The sequence below is a fragment of the Parastagonospora nodorum genome, assembly GCF_000146915.1.
Source record: "Parastagonospora nodorum SN15 chromosome Unknown scaffold_24, whole genome shotgun sequence".
In the NCBI taxonomy this organism is placed as follows: Eukaryota; Fungi; Ascomycota; class Dothideomycetes; order Pleosporales; family Phaeosphaeriaceae; genus Parastagonospora; species Parastagonospora nodorum.
This window is the reverse complement of record NW_001884572.1, coordinates 111,989-134,567: the sequence shown is the minus strand read 5'-3', so window position 1 is coordinate 134,567 and position 22,579 is coordinate 111,989. Positions and strand designations below refer to the sequence as shown.

The 22,579-nt window shown below is 52.2% G+C and overlaps 10 protein-coding genes and 1 non-coding gene across 11 annotated transcripts; 6 read left to right on the top strand and 5 right to left on the bottom strand.

Annotated features, from left to right (window-relative positions):
- Positions 1 to 22: 22 nt before the first annotated feature.
- Positions 23 to 1,784, bottom strand: SNOG_12850 (hypothetical protein; the record flags this gene model as incomplete). Its single annotated transcript, XM_001803016.1, has 3 exons — positions 23 to 216; positions 253 to 1,524; positions 1,595 to 1,784. The coding sequence occupies 3 exons, from the start codon at positions 1,782 to 1,784 to the stop codon at positions 23 to 25; spliced, it is 1,656 nt and encodes a 551-aa protein (XP_001803068.1).
- Positions 1,785 to 2,506: 722 nt separating this feature from the next.
- On the bottom strand, positions 2,507 to 3,423 carry SNOG_12849 (hypothetical protein; the record flags this gene model as incomplete). Its single annotated transcript, XM_001803015.1, has 3 exons — positions 2,507 to 2,655; positions 2,730 to 3,141; positions 3,403 to 3,423. 3 exons carry the CDS (start codon positions 3,421 to 3,423, stop codon positions 2,507 to 2,509), a joined length of 582 nt encoding a protein of 193 aa, XP_001803067.1.
- A 984-nt stretch (positions 3,424 to 4,407) lies between these two features.
- SNOG_12848 (hypothetical protein) lies at positions 4,408 to 7,283 on the top strand (the record flags this gene model as incomplete). The annotated part of the gene is made up of 3 exons (XM_001803014.1): positions 4,408 to 5,826; positions 5,874 to 7,163; positions 7,215 to 7,283. 3 exons carry the CDS (start codon positions 4,408 to 4,410, stop codon positions 7,281 to 7,283), a joined length of 2,778 nt encoding a protein of 925 aa, XP_001803066.1.
- A 240-nt stretch (positions 7,284 to 7,523) lies between these two features.
- SNOG_12847 (hypothetical protein) lies at positions 7,524 to 8,750 on the bottom strand (the record flags this gene model as incomplete). Its single annotated transcript, XM_001803013.1, has 1 exon — positions 7,524 to 8,750. One exon carries the CDS (start codon positions 8,748 to 8,750, stop codon positions 7,524 to 7,526), a length of 1,227 nt encoding a protein of 408 aa, XP_001803065.1.
- A 340-nt stretch (positions 8,751 to 9,090) lies between these two features.
- SNOG_12846 (hypothetical protein) lies at positions 9,091 to 10,134 on the top strand (the record flags this gene model as incomplete). Its single annotated transcript, XM_001803012.1, has 2 exons — positions 9,091 to 9,202; positions 9,401 to 10,134. 2 exons carry the CDS (start codon positions 9,091 to 9,093, stop codon positions 10,132 to 10,134), a joined length of 846 nt encoding a protein of 281 aa, XP_001803064.1.
- A 1,022-nt stretch (positions 10,135 to 11,156) lies between these two features.
- SNOG_12845 (hypothetical protein) lies at positions 11,157 to 11,899 on the top strand (the record flags this gene model as incomplete). Its single annotated transcript, XM_001803011.1, has 2 exons — positions 11,157 to 11,372; positions 11,417 to 11,899. 2 exons carry the CDS (start codon positions 11,157 to 11,159, stop codon positions 11,897 to 11,899), a joined length of 699 nt encoding a protein of 232 aa, XP_001803063.1.
- A 3,160-nt stretch (positions 11,900 to 15,059) lies between these two features.
- On the top strand, positions 15,060 to 15,140 carry SNOG_16667. Its single transcript is given in 2 exon segments — positions 15,060 to 15,095; positions 15,105 to 15,140. It is a non-coding gene; the product is annotated as a tRNA-Thr (tRNA).
- Positions 15,141 to 15,664: 524 nt separating this feature from the next.
- Positions 15,665 to 17,578, bottom strand: SNOG_12844 (hypothetical protein; the record flags this gene model as incomplete). Its single annotated transcript, XM_001803010.1, is given in 3 exon segments — positions 15,665 to 15,714; positions 15,734 to 17,347; positions 17,395 to 17,578. The coding sequence occupies 3 exon segments, from the start codon at positions 17,576 to 17,578 to the stop codon at positions 15,665 to 15,667; spliced, it is 1,848 nt and encodes a 615-aa protein (XP_001803062.1).
- Positions 17,579 to 19,476: 1,898 nt separating this feature from the next.
- SNOG_12843 (hypothetical protein) lies at positions 19,477 to 20,389 on the top strand. The gene is made up of 2 exons (XM_001803009.1): positions 19,477 to 19,661; positions 19,867 to 20,389. Exons 1-2 carry the CDS (start codon positions 19,628 to 19,630, stop codon positions 20,172 to 20,174), a joined length of 342 nt encoding a protein of 113 aa, XP_001803061.1. The 5' UTR covers positions 19,477 to 19,627; the 3' UTR covers positions 20,175 to 20,389.
- Positions 20,390 to 20,448: 59 nt separating this feature from the next.
- SNOG_12842 (hypothetical protein) lies at positions 20,449 to 20,730 on the bottom strand (the record flags this gene model as incomplete). Its single annotated transcript, XM_001803008.1, has 2 exons — positions 20,449 to 20,619; positions 20,653 to 20,730. The coding sequence occupies 2 exons, from the start codon at positions 20,728 to 20,730 to the stop codon at positions 20,449 to 20,451; spliced, it is 249 nt and encodes an 82-aa protein (XP_001803060.1).
- Positions 20,731 to 20,974: 244 nt separating this feature from the next.
- SNOG_12841 (hypothetical protein) lies at positions 20,975 to 22,408 on the top strand (the record flags this gene model as incomplete). Its single annotated transcript, XM_001803007.1, has 1 exon — positions 20,975 to 22,408. One exon carries the CDS (start codon positions 20,975 to 20,977, stop codon positions 22,406 to 22,408), a length of 1,434 nt encoding a protein of 477 aa, XP_001803059.1.
- Positions 22,409 to 22,579: the final 171 nt, after the last annotated feature.

The following is a 22,579-nucleotide window of genomic DNA, read 5'->3' as shown; positions in this document are numbered from 1 at the left end:
CGGCACACCACAGGCTTCGCCTTCATTTCGAACCGCCACTGTTGAGCCATGCAAACGCAGACGCGCCGCCAACGGGATTCGCAGACCGCGATTTTGCAGGCGCTACATTCTCCGCTGACTTCTCGCCAGACACGCTGCCATGGAGAGATGGTGTGGCTGTCGCTTCATCTTCGCCTCGCCTCTTACCATCATCGAAGAAACGCGACTGACTCGTTGCTGGCGACGACGTCGAAGTCGATAGCGTACGCGTACCTGCTCTCGTAGGCCTCAGCACCTTCATGCCTGTTTCACGAGGCTTGGTGCTCGAAGTCGTGGTTTTACCCACGTTGGCCCAGTCTAGAACGCCTGTGTTGGTCTTCTCAGAAGAGTCCCGGCGCCAGTTGCTTAACATGGCTGGTGACGGCCCCGAGCGAGGAATAGCGCCCGTTGGCGACGTCTCTTGCGCCTCTTTGGCACTGCTCCGTGTCGAGGTAGAAAGACCGAGGCGTGGGCGCTGCTCGAAACTCCTACGGCCAATTGATCCCCCATCGTCTGAGCTCGCTGTGCCGGAGTCGTTGGGCTTGGCTGTGGTATAGCGGGCCTCGTTTGGACTTGACTCGTTCGTGGGGCCTGCCGTGCAGGGCAAAATGCCTGTCCGGTTCGTTTCCACAACAGAACGATCAGAGATTGCCAGCGACTTGAACGTGCGCTCGTCCTCAGGCCGCACAAGAGGAATCTGGAGCTTGCAGCCATCATCATCGTACAAGGTCAGCTGATTAGTCGAAAACAGTAAATCGGCATTGTGCGTACGCAGCATGTCGCTGCCAAGGAAGATCTGTATGGATTTCGGATTCGCAGATGTGCCGTGTCCCTCATCAATGGTGAATTCCACAGCTACGGACGGAAGTTGTGGAGCAGGACTGTTTGATCGAGACGACCCCATCACGGGTACTGCCTCAGGGAGATACACAGAGATTTTGACCTTGCGTAGACCCTCGTCGGTTTTCGTGATTTGGTCCTGCATCCCAAGTTGCTCAATCAGGCAAAAGTCGACAGTCGATGTGTAAGCTCCCGAACATACTGCCGCGTAAAGTAGGGTATCATGTCTGAAGTTAGTGTCGAGCCAGCAACGGATGATAGCTGGTACAGAGCCGAGTATGAACAAGCCTGGGGCCAAGCTAGGAGGCTCCATGAGTGCGCTGGGGCCTAAACCTGTGAGGCTGTTCGCCCGACCGGATGTCGCCGAGTGTACCGAATGTCCCGCAGAGCTCTGTCGTCCGTCCGATTTGTGCGAGTAGCTGCGTTCGCTCATGGCGTGGCCGCCCAGGCCGCTGCCCGTGCGGGGTATGAGATCCAGCGACGACCGCGAAGCATGCGCCCAGTGTCCGTGGTTGGCAGTCTCGTCGAAGCGAACGCTGTTTGCGCGGGATGTAGCACCCACTCGCCGAGGCTCCTCTTCTGCGTCTAGCTGGAGATTGCCGATGATGTTGTTCGGGTGGTCGTCGAAGTTTGAGAAGTGCTCCGCCGTCGGCTGTTGTAGGGGCACTGTTCTATGTTAGCTCGTTTATCCAGAGATATATAGCAATATGGGAAGCCTCGCCCTGCTGTGGTGTACCGCCCAATACGGAGGGAAAGGGCGAAGACGTGCCCCAGACGCTCTTGAGGCGCGAGTCGTCGTCTCTCTGGCGTTCCAGACGGGACACGCGATCAGACAACTCGGCTTGGTTCTGCTGCACTCGAAGCATCTCGTCCTGGAATCGCCAAACGTCGTCGCGGGGCTGGAAGGCTACACTCTGTGGATCCATTCCCGTGGGCCTCTCATCCCTTGATGGGAGACTCAGCAAAGAGACCCCTCGACTCCCCGTACGCTCCCCGTCCGGGCAATGCGGGCGCCAGCGCCGCCAGTTCCCACGTGCCTCCCCTCGTTATGCAGTATAATTATGTGCGAGTATCTCGTTGCTGTTAGGCTTGGTGGGATGCGACAGCTGCGACAGTGGGGTACGTGGGTGACGAGTCTGAGCTGATGTGGCTGTCCCGATACGGAGATCGTCGAAATCAATATCGTGTTATCACCTTGAATGTCCCGGGGGGATGTTAGGTCTAGATGAGCCGCGGAAGAAGGTACGTTGTGCGTTGGCTGCTAGTTGTAGAAGGCGCAAGGGCAGGAGCTTAGCTATTGACTGGCTAGCAGAGAATCCTTCTTTTTTGTGTTCAGCGGGCTGTTGCGTGAAAAGTAGTAGAATGCACGGGACGACTCATCCGAGTGTTGAACAGTGGTACAATGTGCTTCACAGGTGTCAATGTTTCTGATGGATGTCTTTGGTGGTCCGCGAAGTTGCACCACAGCTAGCGCCATATGCTTCATGCTTGATTGGGCAAGAACCGGCCTTGCTTCCGTCTCCCCGCGTCCATGGGAGAATGGCCGTCGCGATTCCATTATTTCGCACTGAGAGCGACACGTGTTTGTGCATTTGCGTGTGCTGTACAAATAGACTCTACAGCCGCTGGCTCGCCTCGCACACTGGCTTCACTGCGCGTTCGCGTACTGCTTCTCCCATGCCGTCCAGGCTTCCGCATCATTCCATGGAGGTAATACCATGGGCAGCTTGTCTGGCGACTGATCAGGCCACCGCTCGCCGACCACTTTCATCAACTCCTGGAACAAGATCTCGTAACCTGCGGGGCTGAGGTGAAGACCTGCTGTCGTGTCAGTCGCGATACGGCATATTTTGGTGCAGAGGGAGCCTGACCATCGTACATGAGTTCTACCAGGGCATCGTTTGGCGGAACACCCAGCGACCCGGCTAGTGGGTCTCCAAGCTTCCATGCATCCAGCTGGAAGTCGGCCTTTTCCATGAACTTTTCCCATAGATTCACCACAGGGACACCGAGTCTTGCGCCAACTTCGCATACACCGTCGGCATATTCCTTGGTTGTGCTGGCCACACGAGCAGGGCTCGGATATCCAACGAATTGATCTCTTGCCCACGTCAGATGCTCATTGATCGGTGGCGGAGATACCAGAATAATCCGAGGGTCGTGCGCCGCGACCTGGGTATGAGTGATGATTTTCTCGATGTTGCTCTTGTACTCATCTAGCGGTATGTGCTGCTTATTGGGGGCATGGGGCAGAGAAGCATCGTTGGCCCCAAAGAAGACGACCTGGACAAGAATTCAGCACGTCCAGAAGTCCGCTCTGGCCACGAGGTTCTCATACCAGAAATCGAATCCTAGCCTGCTCTGGTGAGGGAACGATGGCTGGCAGTATCTGAAGTGCTTGGCGAGTATTGTAGCCGCTAACATGTTATTAGATCTAGACATTGAGGTGCAGATTGTGCTTACCTTAGTCCACGATTGATTACATCTAGTCTCCTGATGTATGCTAGTGATCTGTTAGTACTCGACTTAACATTGGCCACTCACCTTAGCAACATTGGTGTCCATCATAGCTTGTAGAGATGAAGCTCACAGCATTAGGTATCAGGGGGGTTTCACTAACCAGCCTGCAGTGCTGCAGAGAAGCCGAAACCCCTTGTCTGGTTGTAGGAGTCCTGGGTGATTGAATCCCCGAAAAGGAAGAATTGATCGTACAGTGTAGACTGGGTAGGTAATCAGAGACCATTTCTTGCGATCTGCGTGGCTTTCACCGATCACTTACCATGTCGATCTGGATAAAGATACAGCGTTCGTCAATCGTGTCACAACCCTGTGTTCCGAGATATCTCCGTCACTTCTTGAATGTTCCCAGCAGCGCGACCAGACTTGGGATCTTTACTGCAGACTTCGGGCAGACTACCGCACCGGACGAAAGGCGAACAGCTTGGAAGGTCGCTTCGAATTACCTGAGGCTAACCCGGCAAACGTGGTGACGGTGGGGTTATGGTACGAGACCCGCGTTACCAATCTTGGGCATGGCGGCTTCCCGAGGTCGCGCCTGCCGCGTTGGACCCTGAGATATCGTCATGCCCGCCCGCGTGCTCCAGGCGCATCACAAGACAACGACCCAAAACACTAGCGACAAAGTAGTCTTGTGCGCCTCGGCGGTGTATCGGTTCGCCCGACTTTCCTCACGGCTTCCCCAGATCGCCGCAGCGTCGCTATATGGGAAGCATGTGCTCCAGTGCAAATCGACCAAAATCCAGTTTCTCGTCGCTTCGCATCTGACGTGTCCAACGGTGCGTGCGTTCCCCAGACGGAGCAGCAGGCCGAAGTCATCCCGCGGCCTCGAGTGGATCAGCCATGTCTTGCCCAGAGATCACACCTTGGTGACAGTGCCCTGAACCTTCAGATGACCTTTCTGGAGGCTTCGACCCACTACATGCCTTTGTTTCACCGCCCACCAATGTAGCGGCTGTTCGCAGCCCATAGTTCTAACATAGACAGCACTGTGCCACCACTCTCCTATTTCCTCTCCCTCCGTTGCCCGCCATGCCCAAGTCCTACCACTCGTACCGGAGTGTTGACGACTATGATGCCGATGCCGACGATGACGAACGCCTCGAGCGGCAGGAGCGCAACGACACGTTCAGCAGCACCACGCCCACGTCGCCCGTGGCCACAAGGGACGGCTTCCGTTTCCCTAGGCAAACGCGCGGCTCCGACCAAGACCTCACGAGGTCACGCGAGAACCTCACCGAACGCTCTCGCTTGCTAGGTCCCAACTATGGGCAGACGTCGCGATCATACAGCAGCCTGCCAGCAACCACGCCCGGCACGCCCAAGCCAGGCCAGAAGAGACACAACGTGCAGCTCCCCACCAGCTCGCGGATGAAGCCCAGCAGGAATGCATCCTCAACCTCGTTCAGCCAGAGGCTTGTGAACGCATTGGGCGAGAGACGAGGTGGCCTGGAGGAGAGTATGCACTCAGTCCACGCGTCGCTTTGGCAGGACAATCGCGTGTGGTACGACCAGTTCACCTCGACCGACTGGGTCCACGACAACATCGCCGACGCGTACCGAGTGCGGGCCCTCCGCAGTCGCAAGGACGTCAGAGGGCGCATGTTGGCCTGGTTTGATGGCGCTCAAGGCTGGATCCTGGTCGCCCTCATCGGCATGCTCACCGCTGTGTGTGCTTATTTCGTCAACACCACCGAGACGACGTTGTTTGACTGGAAGCAGGGCTATTGCACTAAACAATGGAACCTGAGCCGCAAGCCATGCTGTAACGGTGCCACAATCTGCGAAGACTGGGTGCACTGGTCCAAGGTCATTCGCAGTGATAGACTAGACCTCATTCAAACGCAGTATGGCATGTTTGTGCTTTCTGTCGTCGCGCTGTCGATGGCATCTTGCTTACTGACACTGACCACCAAGACTGTCATCCCATCCACTATCTCCCTGGCCACGCTCGACGAAAACTTGGCTGCGGAGGTGGTGCGCAACCAGCCAGAGGACGACGACGATGATGAGGACAAACGCAATGGCAGCCCTGAAACCAGAGCACGCGAGCCCGAGGTCCGCCCTCCAATGGTCTACTATTCCGCTGCAGGTAGTGGTGTAGCTGAGGTCAAGGTTATCCTGAGTGGTTTTGTTCTCCACGGTTACCTTGGTTTACGAACACTGGTCATCAAGACCCTAGCTCTGATTCTTTCTGTGGCATCTGGTCTGAGTCTCGGCAAAGAGGGTCCCTATGTTCATATCGCGACTTGCATAGGCAACATTGCGTGTCGTATCTTCTCCAAGTACAGTGACAACGATGGCAAGCGCAGGGAGATCCTGAGTGCCAGTGCTGCCAGCGGTGTCGCCGTCGCCTTTGGCGCGCCAATTGGTGGAGTTTTGTTCAGCTTGGAGGAAGTCAGCTACTACTTCCCGTCGAAAACTCTCTTCAGGACGTTCTTCTGTTGTATCGTAAGTTCAGAACTCAAGATTCGTCTGCCGAGCTGATAAATTCCTAGGCGGCTGCGCTATCCCTCAAATTCCTCGATCCCTATGGCACGAAGAAGATTGTGCTGTTCGAGGTCCGATACCACCTCGACTGGAAGTTCTTCGAACTCGTCACGTTCATCTTCACTGGCGCCTTCGGGGGTGTCTTGGGCGCTTTGTTCATCAAAGCGTCGCACATGTGGGCTCGAACATTTCGTCGCATACCCACCATCAAGAAATATCCGATATTCGAAGTATTTCTCGTTGCCCTTGTCACTGGTCTTATCAGCTTTTGGAACCGGTACACAAAACTGCCCGTGACCGAGCTTCTGTTCGAACTGGCCAGTCCCTGCGACACCTATACCAATTCAGGCGACGGCTTATGTCCCACTGTGGAGCACATCCCGAGTGTGCTCAAGACGCTTTTTATTGCTTTCGTCATCAAAGCCTTTCTGACCGTCGTTACATTCGGTATCAAAGTACCTGCCGGTATCTATGTCCCATCTATGGTTGTTGGTGGTCTCGCAGGTCGCTTCATAGGCCACACAGTCCAACTGGTCGCTCTAAAATACAGTCACCTAGGCTTGTTCAGCGAATGCAAACCGGATGGCGCACCCGGTGCTTGCGTTGTGCCCGGTGTTTACGCACTCGTTGCCGCCGGGGCGACAATGACTGGAGTCACACGTCTCACGATCACCTTGGCTGTCATTCTCTTCGAACTCACAGGCAGTCTGGACCACGTCCTACCCTTCTCCCTGGGTATCTTGGTGGCGAAATGGACTGCCGACGCTATCGAGCCTCTTTCCATCTACGACCTTCTTACGGACATGAATTCGTATCCGTTCCTGGACAATAAGGTTCGACCGATCTTTACCTCCGAACTTGGCGATATCACCCCGCGCGTGCGCAAAGACCGCGTCATCGACATCTCAGACGAATCACTCATTCCAGCAAGTGAACTGCGCGAGAAGCAACAAGCCCTGCAGATGTCCGGCCAACTTGATGGCGGTATTCCGATCATCAAGCACGGCGTCCTGGTCGGTCTGATCCCTGCCCCCGATCTGGAATTCGCCCTTGATAAGCTCGACAATGAGGAGAATACGCTGTGTCTCATGTCTACGCAAGTCGATTGGGCTGCTGGGCGTGAGCCTCACGGCGAGGAATCTCAGATCTTGTATGATCCTAGCGACTTTACGCCATATATTGACCCGGCTCCTGTGTCGCTTGATGTGCACTCGCCGATGGACCTGGTGTACGAATGCTTCGTTAAGCTCGGGCTGAGATATATCTGTGTTTTGCGAGATGGCAAATATGCGGGCATGGTAAGTCGAATCAGAAGACGTGTCGACGAGTATCTGCTAACTCAGGGATAGGTGCACAAGAAATCCTTCGTCAAGTATATGAAAGAGCTGGAGATTAAGGAGAAGAAGCATGTGGGCTGAGTCGGTTCTTTCTGGCATTAGCATATGATATCCATGGCACTTTTTAGGCGTTTTGCATGGCGTTTGGGTGGGTGTGCATACACGCATGAGTATAGCTAGCATTGTAGAGGCGGGACGAAGAGCATAATTCAATCAGATCGCAATTGTCCATGGTGACATATCTATACATACAACACCCGTACTTGCTCCTATCTCGATGCTCAAATGGGGTATCATATTCACACACACGCATACACTAATCTACTTCCCCGCCTTCTCCTTCGCCGCCGCTGCCTCCCTCTTCCGCTGCAAATACCTCTCCTTGGCCCCCATGATATCCGTCTGCGTCTTCTGACTCTTGGCCGCGTGCTGCAGTTTCGCTGCTTCCTCTGCTTCCTCGTCCGCCTTGCGCTTCGCCGCGGCTTCGATCTGCTGCGCGACCATGTGCGTCTGGCGCTCTCGTTGCGCGTTCCTGCCCTTGGATGGTGCGTGGATTGGTAATGTTGGCCTCGCAGCTGCAGCAGCGGCTGCGGATGTGGACGGGGCAGGTTTGGGCTTCGCGACGATATTCAGGCCACCTTTGAGGAGTTGTCGTTTATCTGCGACCTGGCCATCTTCGTTTAACAGTATGTCTTTGCCCTGTGCGCGCAGGGCGTCGACTTGTTGGGCCTCTGTCAATTTCCCTTCTTCCTCGCCAGACACGGGCAAGACGATGCCTTCTTTACTAGCCTTCTCTGCGGCTTCGACTGCCTCGCGGTGCCTCTGTTCTCTCTCCTCCAGCATTCGTTTATGAAATCCCAACATGCCGTATTTCCTGCGATCCTCCTCTTCTTTCTCGAGACGCTTGCGCTCCTCCTCTTCCAAGCGCGCATTCTCCTCTTGTTGGTTCTTATACGCGCCCGTAACGAATTTCTCCTTGTCTGCGAATTCATCGCCTTCGTTCTCGCGCTCGCGCTGGAGGAACTTGTCGCGCGCGCGGGTTTGGTCGGCTTTGCGCTGCTCGGCGGCGTTGAGGAGGCTGTCCATGTATTTTGGCGCGCGCGCGAGGGGATCCGCAGCCTCGGCGGCTTTTTTCAGCGCGGAGGCGGCGTGGAGCGCATCGTAGGCAGCGTCGTAGTTGTAGATGTTGGCATCGTGTTTGAGGGCGTCGAGCGCGCGTTGTTCGGCTTCTTTGGCGCTCGCGGAGTTGGCGAGGAGGGTGGGGTCGTCGGGTTTGGGCTTTGGTTTGCGGGTGGGAGGGACGGGAGGTTGACCTTTTTTGGGCTTTGGAGGGGCTGATTTTGAGGATTCGGGGGCCGTTGTGATGGTGTCGTCGAAGTTGAATTCGCCGATTTCTTGGGCGTTGTCTGCGGGCTTGGGGGCGTCTTTGGTGTCGTCTTCTTCGTCATCGAGTAATGGCTTCTTCTTTTTCAGGGCAGGCTTCGTGCCTGGTTTTGCGAGGCCATTTGGCGCCTTGTTCTTCAGATTGAGGCCGAACTTCAAGGACATGGTGCGTGCCAGCGGTGGGCGAGATGCTATCGAGCGCGAGGATGCGTTGGTATGTTTCTTGCAGATTCTGTCCAACAAATCGCTACAATACGCACACAGGTCTGGACAAGTGCAAGCCAATGAAGTAGTAAAGTGTATCGAGCTGTGTACCGAGTGAAGCCGGCGCGAGTGGAGATGTTGAACGCCAAGAGGGCGCGCACCAGTGAGATCATTGGAACCTCCGCACTTGCCCGCACCTTCACTCCTACACCACTACCATGGTTCACTTAGACTGTGTCCTTGCTCAGTCATAAAATGACCTTTATGCCTTTCTCACAAACTTCGCATCGTAGCTCCCGTCATGGAGGGGCAGGATAGCGAACAGCCCGACGCTGCCTACAGCAAGGCCAAGGCTTCGAAGTTCAGCTTCAAATCGAAGTCGAGCCGCCGCTCAAAGCGGAGCGGGGACGATAGTGAGGGCCAGCACTCTCCCAAACGTCACCATACAGACAGGGGTGGCGGAGAATCAAGACACAGCCACCGCGAATCTAGGCGCCGACACAAACACAAGCATCGAAGTTCACGCGAGGATACCCACCCGACCTCCACACGTGATGGAGAATACTACGATCCCGATCACCGTCATCGCGAATCTCTATTCGATGACCTAGACGAAGCACACACGACTTCGCCAAGACAAGGTGTGGAGGATGCCTTCCGCGAGTCCCTCTTCGATGCCCTTGCCGACGATGAAGGTGCGGCTTACTGGGAAGGTGTCTATGGCCAACCAGTACATATATATCCCGATACCAAACCGGGGCCCGACGGCAAGCTCGAGCGTATGACGGAGGAGGAGTATGCCGAGTACGTCAGAGGCAAAATGTGGGAGAAGAGCCACCAGCACATCATCGAAGAGCGCGAGGCAAGGGAAAGAGCACGCAAAAAGAAAAAGGAGCAACGGGACCACCTGCATGATGATGTGAGTCGCGAGGAAAAAGAGCGGGAGCAGATGCGACGCCAGATGGCAGAGAGTCTCAAGCGTGGTGCCGAGCGCAAGAAGGCCAAGGAGAAGGAGGCTGCTTGGAGCATGTATGAGAAAAAGTGGGAGGAGTTCAAAAGTGCGCAGAGCATCGCTCAAGATGCTAATGTTCAAGTGTGCGACCTAGTCCCGTGGCCCGTCTGTTCTGGGAAGGTGATGCATGTCTCCAAAGAGGAGATCGAGGACTTCCTCCGGAATTCACGCATGTGGAAGGTCGATCCGGCTGCACTCTTGAAAATCGAGCGTGTACGATGGCACCCCGACAAGATGCAGCAACGCTTTGGACAGCACATTGATGCCGACACTATGAGGTCCGTCACTGCTGTTTTCCAGGTCATCGACCGGCTATGGAACGAACGCCGTTGAGCCTGAAAAGGTTGTTCTGCTGTTCACCGAACACAGTGGCACAATTATTGTGGCATGTACCTCTCTGGTAATACTTCTACAAGGGTTACTTTTCTTTCCCAGGGACACCCAGCATTTAGATCCTCTTCGAATACGACTCATGTTCTACTCATCATCCCACCTCTAGTGGCGACGCAACAATCACAATTTCCACTGCATTTGTTGCCTCACTCGTTACTGGCCCTCTATGCAGCCAGATTCTCTCGGCACTCTATCCGGGACGAGTGCGACCACAAGCGGAGGCAGTGCTGCTAAGTCCCGGCTAATCGCTTGGTGCCTGGGCAAATGTGCTTCTGTTCACCCCGTCTTTCAATTTATCGCCTATGATCATCTGATGTGGCTTGCGCCTAGGGATGTAGATTGGGGACAAGCTCATGACGAGACATTTGATTGTCTTGACGCGAGGCTTCGTCCATTGGCGCAGGACTTAGCAGGGCTTGATGCCCGCTGTAAGCTTGGCGAATATCACGATGCATGCGAGCTGGCCAGGAAGACGTGCATGCATCACTTGTGCAACCCCCTGAACGTGAAAGACAATCGTACATTCACACAGCAGAGTGTAGGTTCTTCCTTCTGTTTGCCACGCCACACATAGATGGCTCAGCAGTATTTCGAATCAAGTTCACCACCACAGAAGATACAGTGCCGTGTTTCAAGCCTTCGGCATTCAGCAAGTCTAGCGACACCACGCGAGTACATCATTGGGCACGAATACCCGGTGGTCTAAGAGGCTCCGGGAACCAACACCACATGCCTGCACCCCACAATATCTGCCGGCAGAACTACGCTACTCACAATGCATGTCTTGACGACATATTTCATCAATATGGAGACGCCATGAGACCGGGGCGATGGCGATGGCTCGCTGATCGACCTTCCCAAGTACGAAAATGGGGATACTCAGGTACGAGCCAGTCGTGCATATAAGGATCGCGACTCCTCGATGTTAGATCTCATCAAGCAGCTCGATCACATCTATCAACATGGTCGCTTTCTCTTCTATTCTACTTGCTCTCGGCAGCGCCACTGCGGCGTTTGCCTCGCCACTCAACCTCTACACCGACCTCCAGAAGCGTGACGAGGGCGCCCTGAACACCAGGTCCACACCTTCCGGCACCGGCACCAACAACGGTTTCTTCTACTCCTTCTGGACGGACGGCCAAGGCTCAGTCACCTACAACAACGGTGCCGCCGGAAGCGTACGTAACCTCCATCTCCCCTCCACCCACCACCGCTAACACAGCTCCAGTACAATGTACAATGGTCCAACGTCGGCAACTTCGTCGCCGGCAAGGGCTGGAACCCCGGCGGTGTCCGCAACGTCACCTACTCCGGTACCTGGAACGCCGCCAACGTCAACAGCTACATCTCGCTCTACGGCTGGACACGCAACCCCTTGATTGAGTACTACATCGTCGAAACCTACGGCTCGTACAACCCTGGCTCTGCTGCGCAGAAGAAGGGCACCGTCACCACCGACGGCAGCACATACGACATCTTGCAGACGACCCGTACTAACCAGCCTAGCATCGACGGCACGTCGACATTCCAGCAGTTCTGGTCTGTTAGGCAGCAGAAGCGTGTGGGCGGAACGATTAACGTCCAGGCGCATTTTGATGCGTGGGCTAAGTTTGGGCAGAAGCTAGGCACGCATAACTATCAGATCATCGCAACTGAAGGATATCAGAGCTCTGGAAGTGCTTCCATCACGGTCAATGGCCCGTAGATTGGTTTCATTTCTCGAGAGAATTTGGACATCAGGCGTGAGGAACAGGTTTCGGTACTGTGGTTGATGTATCTATGAATTATGTCAATACGAAAGAATAGCCTGAAGGCTGCGTAAGAAGCATCATCCTTCTCCCATTGTAATTTTGAGACCTCCTCCTCACATTGAAGTGTAGACTCTTCGTTTTCGAGAGCCGCAGTTTTGTTCTCATGCATATTCTTTTACTGACCTTTGAGAGCATATACGAAGAGAGATAGGTCGCGGCAAGAGAGACCGAATCTTCTGGCCTATGCGTACGCACCAGTCCCTAGTCGCCGCCCTTGCGAATACAAAAAACATTTTGATGCCCTTTCCGGTCTTCCAGACTGACTACCGGCAAAGTCAATGCGCAGGTAAGAAGTTGACTTTTAGCGTGGCGATACTTCTCTAAGCCACGGCATAACCAGCAAAAGGTCCATATTTGCCAGATGCTCATGACACATTTCGGTTTATCTTTTGCTCCGCACATGGGCCTGCGATTGGGGGCTTTTGAGGCAAAAGGCCTCTGACGCTCATGGTACTTTATCAAGTGGACTTTGGGATTGTAGAAAAAGAGGTTGTGTGATGGGGAAGAAGGCAGAAGAGAGAGCTGTATTTCTAGGAAATGACGGGACGCGGACAGGACATGCACATCCAAATGCGAGTTTTGGAGTCAAAACGCTTTTGGTTGACTCGTTTTTGGTCCAAGGCGCGTCACGTAAAAGTGCGATGGACCAGCAGCAGGGGAAACATGTATGCTTCGTGATATCCTTTCTTATTTGGAAGTAGTTTTAGATACAACTAATGCAGGGGAGGTGCAGACGTTTGCAGTCTCTATCCAGGATTTTGGATCTCGGGCATAAAAATTGGTTCACGAATAGTGGAAAAAAGAAGAGAAGAGACCGGACTTTATATGAACTCGCCTTTGCCTACGGATGATATCGAGATCCTGAATCCATACCTTGAACTGACCTGAAGGCACAGGCGCAGAACATGTACCACCTCTGGAAGCTTTTCGCGAGCACGTCTCCGCCTCGCGACATTTTTGGGGTGTAGGACGGACGTAAAAGGTAGAGCAGACAGATGCTGGAACCACGATGGTTCTACAGGAATAGCTGGAAGCGACGTGAGTTGCTTCAGGATGTCTTTGGGGAGATAGATGATAGGATGCTGAGGGAAGGCGATGTGATGGATTTTGCGAGGCTGAGCTGGTGGACACCTTGAGATGGTCGTGGGAAACACCTTGGAGGTGTCTCTGGCAAGCACCTCGGAGGCTTCCTGGCAAGCACCTCGGAGGGGTCTCTGACGGACACCTTGGGGGGAATCTGGCGAGCACCTCGCAGGGGAGGGTGTTGGATTGCTCCACAGGCGGTGTCCTGACTGCTTCTCAGACGGATTCCTGGCATGCGATCCCGAGGTGTGCCTGACAAACACTTTGCACACGCCTCGCTGTCTCCTTGGCCGTGGAGCAAAGCTACATGCTTCACTTGTCACACCAGGATTTCTGCTCTCGATCCGCTGTGTGTGAGCAACATAGCAGGTTACTACGTTGGTTTTTTGAAAGTGAGAAGTTCATGTAGTTTCAGAGAAAATCAGATCTTCAGAAACATACAAGGTCGTCGGTGAGTTTCTAGACAAGAAACCATTGCTCCTGGAATTCTTAGATTTGGATCGAAGAATAAATTCAGCGGATTAGATTCAGACGGACCAGTCCTCGGCTTCTAATGGTAATCCACTTCCTCCATTTTCTTTGGTGTGTCCGAGATTCTCTCAAGGTCTTCTGCGATATCTTTTCTTTTCATGGCGAGCCACGAGACATCGAAGGATATGCTTGGGAATTTTGGAAAACTTGACGTGATGCTATGGACGATTTTACTTTTACATCAGTGGAGCGGAAGGGAAAAACAAACACGTGTGATGCAAAGCACAATCTTGGGAAAAGCAGGCGCGGACGACATCTTCGATGTCTATCGTAACTCTGGTGATTTGGGGGGAAGAAAAGTAGAGGAATATTGGCAGAGAGAAACTGTCCGGTAAGGAAAAAAGGGACTTGTCGCACTTGAGACAAGTCTCAGAGCATGCTGAGACCAAAAGTGAATTTTATGTGAGGAGGTTGGTTGGAAGTAAGACATGTGTAAGACTTGTGCATTTGTTCTAAAGGGCGGAAAGTTCTCGCCCACACGAGTTTAGCCTTATCTCCTTTGGTATACTTGGAAGGGATGGGTTGATGACGACAAAAATGAGCATTAGAGATGGGTTCTTACGATGCCCGAATACACAATGTGCAGAGACATGGTTTAAATCAAAAGTTTTTGCCTTCGCCTCGTGACTTCAGAGCGGACACCAGTCTGCATAAAAGCCAAAAGCGGGGAATATAAGTGTACATGTGTCAATTTCAAATGATTTTGATCATGTGCTTTTACTGGGAGGAGAAGTGAACAAGCCAGACACATACAGAACTTCATATTAGTCTTTTTAAGCGTTTGGCGATTAGGCCATAATGATAGAGGTTTTTTTTTATACTTTTGGGGATAGAAAAGGTTTGACAGAATTTGGAGATACTGTAACATATATTTCATCGAAAGAAAGGGTATATGAACACTTGGCCTTCTGTGAAGTGTGTAGCAAACAAGTTTGTGCATTCCTTGGTTTTGATTTTGACGAGTGAAACGGATATTGCGCTCTTCGACAGTCAATCAGCGTTCAGCGAACAAAAATACATCGTTCAATTTTGTGACATGAAAATAGGAGACGAGCTCAGATATAGAGCGTTCTTGTGACATAAGCACGGAGCATACGAGAGTTGAAGCAGAGTTGAAGAGCTCACGGAGGACTGTATACTTCAATTCCTGAATAGGCGCCACGAACAAAATTCTGAATATCATAGTATGTCCCAAATTTTTCGCGATGAGAAATCTGAAGTTGCAGATTTCAGGAGTAAGTCGAGAACGCATCGCTTCCCCACACCAGCCCCACTACACATCAAATTTTTGATTGCAGAGAACTCGCATCGCACCATGAACACACACACGGACCAAATCGATTTCCTGACGCTTTAGATGCACTACTCAAGATACATGTGGTACATATTATATTCAATTTTTAAACCTTCCACCAATCAGCGCACAGCAGCGTTGAATCCGCCCTCTTGGCTTAGTGGTAAAGCGTATCACTAGTATTGTATGCTATGATAAGATCGCTAGTTCGATTCTGGCAGAGGGCAGCCAGATATTTCTTTTTGCTGATTGAGCATGCTTTGCTTGACTTGTTGTCGGGTATGCTTACACTTTTTGTCGGCACCGCAGACTATGGGTATAGGATGACTTTTGCTTGTATGGATTCATTGATAATGCTTAATGTACTGATGTACTATGCTTTTGTTTATCCTTGCCGGGGAAAGATCACGAAGATGTCCCGCAAATTCTATGCAGTGGTGTGACCCTGGTATACCCTTCTGATGCTGGTGAGATAACGGTGGAGAAATAGCGCGGGAAAAGATCTAATTTACATGAGTGAGAAACTGTCGGCCTGTTACTTTACGCCGAGATAAAAGTGAAAGTATGCTATCGACCCTTGTTAGTATACAATTTGTACTTCGTGAACGCCACCAGCGAAGTGGTGATCTAATGCGACAAAATGGACTTCCTGAGACCGTGCAAAGTTCGTGTGGTAAGACCTAGATGTTGCAAGAAGCACTGGACTTGTGTTTTGTCGTAGTTATGGTCCTTACGTGGCGTAGGCAGTTACTCAACCAAGCGCCTGTGTGCGGTTTTGGTTCCTGAACTGTATCTGAAGAGCTTCGCTGGCTCGGCGTACAGTCCCCAGAGGCAATTTCCTTGTCGAACGACATGGGTTCTTTGATCGCAGTTTCGTTCGAAAGTACGCCAGTCATCGCTTTCTCAGCCTTCTGATCATGAATATCGACATTGTCACCGTCTTGTACGGACATGCCCTTCTCAACATCTAACGCGTCCTCTTCTACTGAATGGTTCTGCGTGGTATCAATTGGGCTTCTGTCGTAGTTTCGAAAGCTGAACCAGAAGAAGAATGTTGTGACTGCCATTCCTCCCGTAAGTGAGGCGTAGAAGATGACCAGGTTTGGATCGTGGGCGACAGGCGTCAGAGCGAGAGCGACTACCGAACCGACGCCAGCGACGAGTAGATTGATTGCCTGGACAATTACTTTCATGTCCTTGGGCGAATGGTCGTAGGCGTACTCAAGGCCAGTGACGTAGGCGAAGATCTCACCTCCCGAGATGAGGAAATAGATGGGCGCTTGTAACCAGACATTCGGCCGACTTCGTTTATCCAAGGCTGAACTTGAGCAGTCACTGTCGCTTCCCAAGCATAGCGAAGAAGTATAGATGGCGTGTTGCACGATAGTCGCATACAACATGGCAAGCATCATAAAGCCAAAGCCGATCGTGATGCGCATTATTGGCCCGATGTAGATTCTGCGACGGTGAAGAAGTGGGTAGAGGCCCATCTGAATGGCTGGACCTAGAATGATGCAGCCGACCTGATTGAGTCCCGGCAGTAGGTCGTTTGGTGTACCTCTCATGTCCATTTGTCCGGCTTGCGAAATGAGGTTGTTCTGCATTTGATCGAAGCAAACCCAGAACATTACGAAAGTGAATAGAACGCGGCAACCACGTAGTCCGTGAGTCAGTTCGTCGACCATGTTCTCGGTCCATGAGACGGTCTTGCTGTGGCGCTCGCGCTGGTAGTCGGGGCCCGCGCGCTTCATCTTGCAGCCGTTCTTTATAGCACATGCTACAATCTTTGTGGCTTGCGGCACAATAAGGTTGTCTTTGTGAGACACCTGCACATACCAGTTCTTGCCTGCGATGAGCATGAGAAGTGAGAGGACCATGAAGCCGAGACTGAGGCCGTATGCTTGGGCGAAGCCATACTTCTTCTCGATGAAAACAGTGCCGAACGCAGATAGTGAACCAACGTTTCCGACCCAGAAGTAGAGGTTGTAGATGTACTGGAGAGTCAACTCGTAGTCCGTGATGACCTTTTCGCCCGTCTTTAATGTCTTGATTTGGGGTCCCGACTTCTTGTATTGGTCGGCAAGGAAGGGTGGAAGTATTGCCCTGACTCCTCCACCGCCTAGGCCAATCAGGAACATGGCCACAACAAGTCCAGGGACGCCCCAACCCTTGTCAATGTTGGCCGTTATCGAACTTGCGGTCAGTGCCACGATACCTAGGCAGTACAAAACGATACTGATGATCAGCGATTTGTACTGCCCGAGTTTGCTATCCGCCACGATTGCGACAAATATAGGTGTGACGTAGTAGAATATGTAAAAGCAGCAGTAGATTCGGGTTGCCACTGCTTGCCCGAGCCCGAGTGCTCCGGGGGTCTGATTCTTCCCATAGTGCGATGGATTCTCCATGTAGTTCTCTGTGATTTCAGAGTCAGCTACTTAACTATGACACATCATGTGTTACAAAGAAGTGTAAACTTACGCCATGGTGCGAGCATGCCCCAGAACGCGGCCTTCTCCCAAAGACCTATGACGGCGACAACCCAAAGACGCCACGGTACACTGTCTCTTACTCTTCGTAGCTCAACATTGTGTTTGGTGACGCTCGATAATTCTGAACCTGAGCCTTCGGCATCCACCTCGGAACAGTTCGTATTTCGACTCATCGTGTTGGTTGTAGCTGCCGGTAGATACAATGGCACTGGGCGATTGGAGGTTTGACAATCCCGACAGAAAATGGGTGTTCGCTCAACGAGGGGTATGTAACGTGACGGGCAGTACGAAGTATAACAAGTGGTAGGTAAGCACGTTTGCTTGATGCCTGCTCCCGCTGCAATGCCCTGCAACGTTTTCGTTATGTGATTAGGAAGTTTTCATATGTGTGAAAGGTATGAACTTTTGTAAGTGCAGAATGTTTCGTGTTCATATTTAACGAGGAAAGCTTAGAGACATCGGTGCCGTGGGCTAACTGGGCGCTCTGAACCATGGCTCCGTCGTGTAGTGTCAACTCGCTACCCCCAAAATGCTACGGGTCACCCACGGTTGCCATTAATGGGTGCACAACTCATGTCACCTAACGAGGCGCACTAGCATCTTTCCCAATTGTTTGGGCCACTCTCCATAAATGGCTACGCCCACGTCGCACAGCTACCACATCTGCGCGCCAAGTATGATCAATCGACCGTGGACCACACTAGATCTGGGAACGGCCAATCCCGAAGACCAGAGCAGCGGTCGACTAGCGTCAGATAATACGCGAGAGGGCTGAAAAGGATGCGCTGGACCAGCCACAGCGGCGACAGATGCTGCGACAGGTGCATCGGAGATCGTTCTATTACATCAAGATACGCGCATAGTCATACCTGGAATTCGGATGACACGTTCCTCTCCGGCAGGTATCTGGTTGACTGTAACCCATCTGACCGGATATGCAAGTGACAGAGCGAAGGGTACGACGCATCGTCGACTCCTCGTACTCTTGGATCTAGGGGTAACAGAAGTCTCAATTAGGAACACTACGGCATATCGTCTTCATACTGGAGTAAACCACTGGGCTTATGTGACTGAGAATGTGCCGTATGGTTTGATTCGCCTCGTTTCGCATGCATGAAAGTGTCTACAGGCATATTCTTTGGATATTCAAGTTTGACAAGGGTGCGAAAGAAGCAACTAGTAACAATCTGTAGCTGAGGTTAGCGGAGGTCGCGGCTGGAGATGGACTGCACTGCGGGCCTTTTCGGTCGTGGGGGGCGCTAGATGATTAGGTCAGCCGTTGCCTCAACCAATGACCCAGATTGCACACCTCAGGCCTCAGGCAGCCTCATTTCTCCACTGAGCAAGCCTCTGATAGACCTCGCCTCTAGACTGGAACGATTTTTGCTGGCGATCGAATACTTCTTTCAGCTCACATAGCTGACCTTCTCTCCCTGCGCCATGGTTCGTTAAGATGAGTGTTCCAACTGGCATACCCAGCTTCACTGTTCCACTTGTGGAAGCAGATTGAAGGGATGGTCGAGTGTAGCACAAGCCTCGCTCGGCGTGCGGCTGAATCACGATACCAATCTGGAAAGTAGCACGGACAACCGTTGGCACGCCATGTCTCGACCAGAGTCCGGCTCGCCTCAATCAAGGATCCTCTGCAGATTCGATGATGATGCACCATCACCTGGTAGTCACTGGTATCCCTCGTCGCTGCTCCTCTGGCAGTGGCCAACATGGAAGTTATAAGTGCGTACATGACTTTCGGCATCCGGCGACATGACTGCACCACGTGTGACTATCACCGACCAGTATCGCGGGGTTCACCGCTTGTCGAGGGGGACTTTTCAAGTCATGCCGTTGACTGATGCCCAGACACCCTGTTTGGTGGCACGAGATGTTGCGGTGTCGGCCTTTAGCCACCAATACTACCGTTAGTGGGGAAAACATCGTGTGCTTGCGCCTTCCGAGACTTCCACACAACAACACCAAAGTCGAAAACCCTACCACTTGCAAGCTACAACAATGTACCATCTTGACGGCAACCCATCGCCCTCCGAGCAAACTCTGTTCAAGGATCTGCTTAAAATGACCACGGCCAAGTGGCAAACAATGTTCAAAAAGGAGGATGTTTTCGCAGCAAAGGAAGCGCCAACGCGACCTTCGGTTTCGCGAAGCTCAACTCAAGCCTCAGTACCCACATCGAAGCCATAGAAGCACTCTATTTGCGACTTGAAATGTGGGATATAATCCTTTTGGAACATAGCAAAGGTACTTTTGCCCGGAATTTCATTTGAAAAGTTCGCGCTGTCGTACTACCTCAAATTTTTGTGGTGGCGTTCGAGGACATGTACTTTCGTGCGATTCTCATTTTCTCAATGCTATCAGAGCAAATATGTGCTTTTCATTTGAGCACTTGGTGTCACGTTCTGTTACACCACGATCCATGTAGAAGCATGGCTGACAAGCTCGCAAGCACAGCGAATGGATTACGGAATCTCGGCCACCGACGACATATCCGACTTGACGCCTCGATCTTCAAAACTGACATTCGTCCTTGCACGTACATTAACTCAGCCTCGAACACGCTCGCACACCGCCTCATATGTCCAGACTTGCTGCTGTTGCGTACGTAGTCTTAGCTCGAAATTTGGCGCCATACGACAGCAAGGCAGGGGAAATCGAGGCGCATGGTGGGCGAGTATCCTCTTGGAACGTATGCAAAGCGTAGTGGGCACATGGCAGCTCCTGCTGGAGCCTCCACACTACACTGGCAAGGAATAAAACATCCAGACAAGCTCCGTGGTTCAGGGGTTCAGTGCTGAACCACCATTCGGTGGTCAGATTGTGCTGAGGTTATCATCCAGAGAAGTGAACAATCGAGGAATGGTAGATAGGCGTGCTCAGGCGACAAATCTCTCGCGGGCATTGTGCATATGACGAGTATGCTCAGATCATCGGCTCAAGTGCGAGAAATACCAACAGAAAACATTTTCAAGAATTGCTCACATCAGATCCGATGCCATTGCACTTCGTCATGTCGAATGGAAAGCTGTTTTCAAGGAAATATTCGGGCTTGCCTGCCATTCGGATCTGCCATTCGGACCGCCGCAATCTCGCTTAGAACCAAAAATGGCTTCGCATTGCCACGCTCGTCCATTCGTAGAAATGCTTGCGAAAACACCATCCTGATCCGAGCGTTCTTCAACAGTTGGACGCCTGATGTGTGCTATGTGGGTCTGCAAAATAGTCGTGCACTTACATCTACTGTATCTCTACTCGTCCCCACCACCGAAACCTTTGGGCCCAAGTAGTCTTGTACGCTGGATTCCAAACACATCTTTTAAATCACAGCAGAATCGTGACCTAGGAAAAAACGGTATTGGGTAGAAAGGTACTTGACAAACGGCTGGTAGTGGTAACCAGTGTACATAAATCGAGAAGGGGCCTCGGAACGAGATCTACCGGAAACCAGTGAATCGAACGTCAAACGTCCCATTCTCATTGGACGTTTCTACCCAAGCTCTATTGAGCGTATCGGAGTAGTGTGGCAACAGTGTGATCCCAAAAAGAGCTGAGTCATCATGGACATTGGAGACTTGGAGAAACTCCGGCCGTGTGGCCGCTTGGAAACATACAGCACCGCGAGACACCATCTTGGCTACTACAACAACGTGGCACTGACTGCAACCTACAACTCCTCGTCGCAATCGTCGGACGCTCTAAAGGACTCCATATATGCTGCGCTCAAGCATGTCATCGCCAAACACCCAGTCCTCGGTGCTGTACCAGTGGACGAAGGCAAATCCTACCCGGATACGTTCTTTGTTCGTCTTCCTCTCATCGATTTATCCAGATCTGTCGAAATTCGAGATCGGAAAAGCAAGATACCAAGTGTCGGTGAAGTCGATGCAGAGCTGAACCAGTTGTTGGCAGAACAACATGCTCGCAATTTTAAAGATGATACAGGAACCAATCCATTTTGGCGGCTTGTTGTTTTGACCTCATCAACAGGTAAGGACACATTTACGGCGACATGGACATTCCACCACGCATTATCTGACGGCGCATCGGCCTTCATATTTCACGAGACATTCCTCGACGGCTTGAACAACATGGAAGCTGTGCCAAATGCCGATTCAATTGTGGAGACGCCAACTTCGCCTCTTCTACCAGCTTTCGAAGATCTACATCCTATGACAATATCTTGGCCATTCTTCCTGACCACCATCTCGAAGGCCCTTCTCCCATCCATCTTCGATAGGCGCCTGGAAAAGCTATGGACCGGCAACCCAGTCCCCACCAAGATTCCCTCTCCACCCCAATGTCACTTCCGCACCCTCATCCTCCCTGCCAACACGACCAAGCTCCTAGCCGAAGCCAGCCGCAAGGAAAACGTCAGCGTAACCTGCACCCTCGAATGCCTCATCGCCGCCTCCCTCTTCACTCACCTCCCACCCTCGCAATTCGACAAGATCAAATTCTCCAATCCCATGAGTATGCGGCGTTTTCTGAAGGACGTCCCCGACGACCAGATGCTTGTCGCAGTGAACCAATACCACTTCACGCACCATCGCACCTCATCCCTGCACGAATGCAGGGTCCTGCAGAACTTCTCCTGGGCCGAAGCACGCGCCGTAAAATCCACCATCGAAGCCGAACTCGCCAAAGCCGGCGCAGACAATCCCATCGCGCTATTTAAATACGTGTCGAACATGCACGACTTCGTGAACGGACATTTAGGCAAGCCGCGCGGCTCGAGCGTCGAGTTGTCGAATATCGGCGTGTATAGGAATAGAGATGAGGGAGGGAGGTGGACGATTGGCAGGGTCACGTTTAGTCAGTGTCCGAATCCGACTGCTGAACCGCTTTGTGTTAGTGTGGTTACAGGTGGTGATGGTTGTGCAAATTTGAACTTTTGTTGGTTTGAGGGTGCGGTTGAGGAGGGGTTGGTTGAGGAGATTATGGAGGGGGTGAGGCAGGGGGTTGAAGCGATGGTTGGAGAGAGGCAGTTGTAATGTCTAACGCGTAGTGATGTGCACTTCATATGGTATGCGAACTGAACGATTGATGTTTAAAATGTTGCATTAATATATGTTTGCCAATGAGGTATCCAAACATCCAAGTAACTTCTCATCCGGCCAGGTCACGAGTAATTCCAGAAACTCCGGTGCGCCATTCAGAAGTGA

Excerpts from the sequence above, each read along its gene's own strand:
- SNOG_12843 (XM_001803009.1), top strand. The coding sequence starts at position 19,628 with ATGTGGGATATAATCCTTTTGGAACATAGCAAAG. Across the intron at positions 19,662-19,866 it reads CCTTTTGGAACATAGCAAAG|CACAGCGAATGGATTACGGA; the intron begins GTACTTTTGCCC and ends CAAGCTCGCAAG.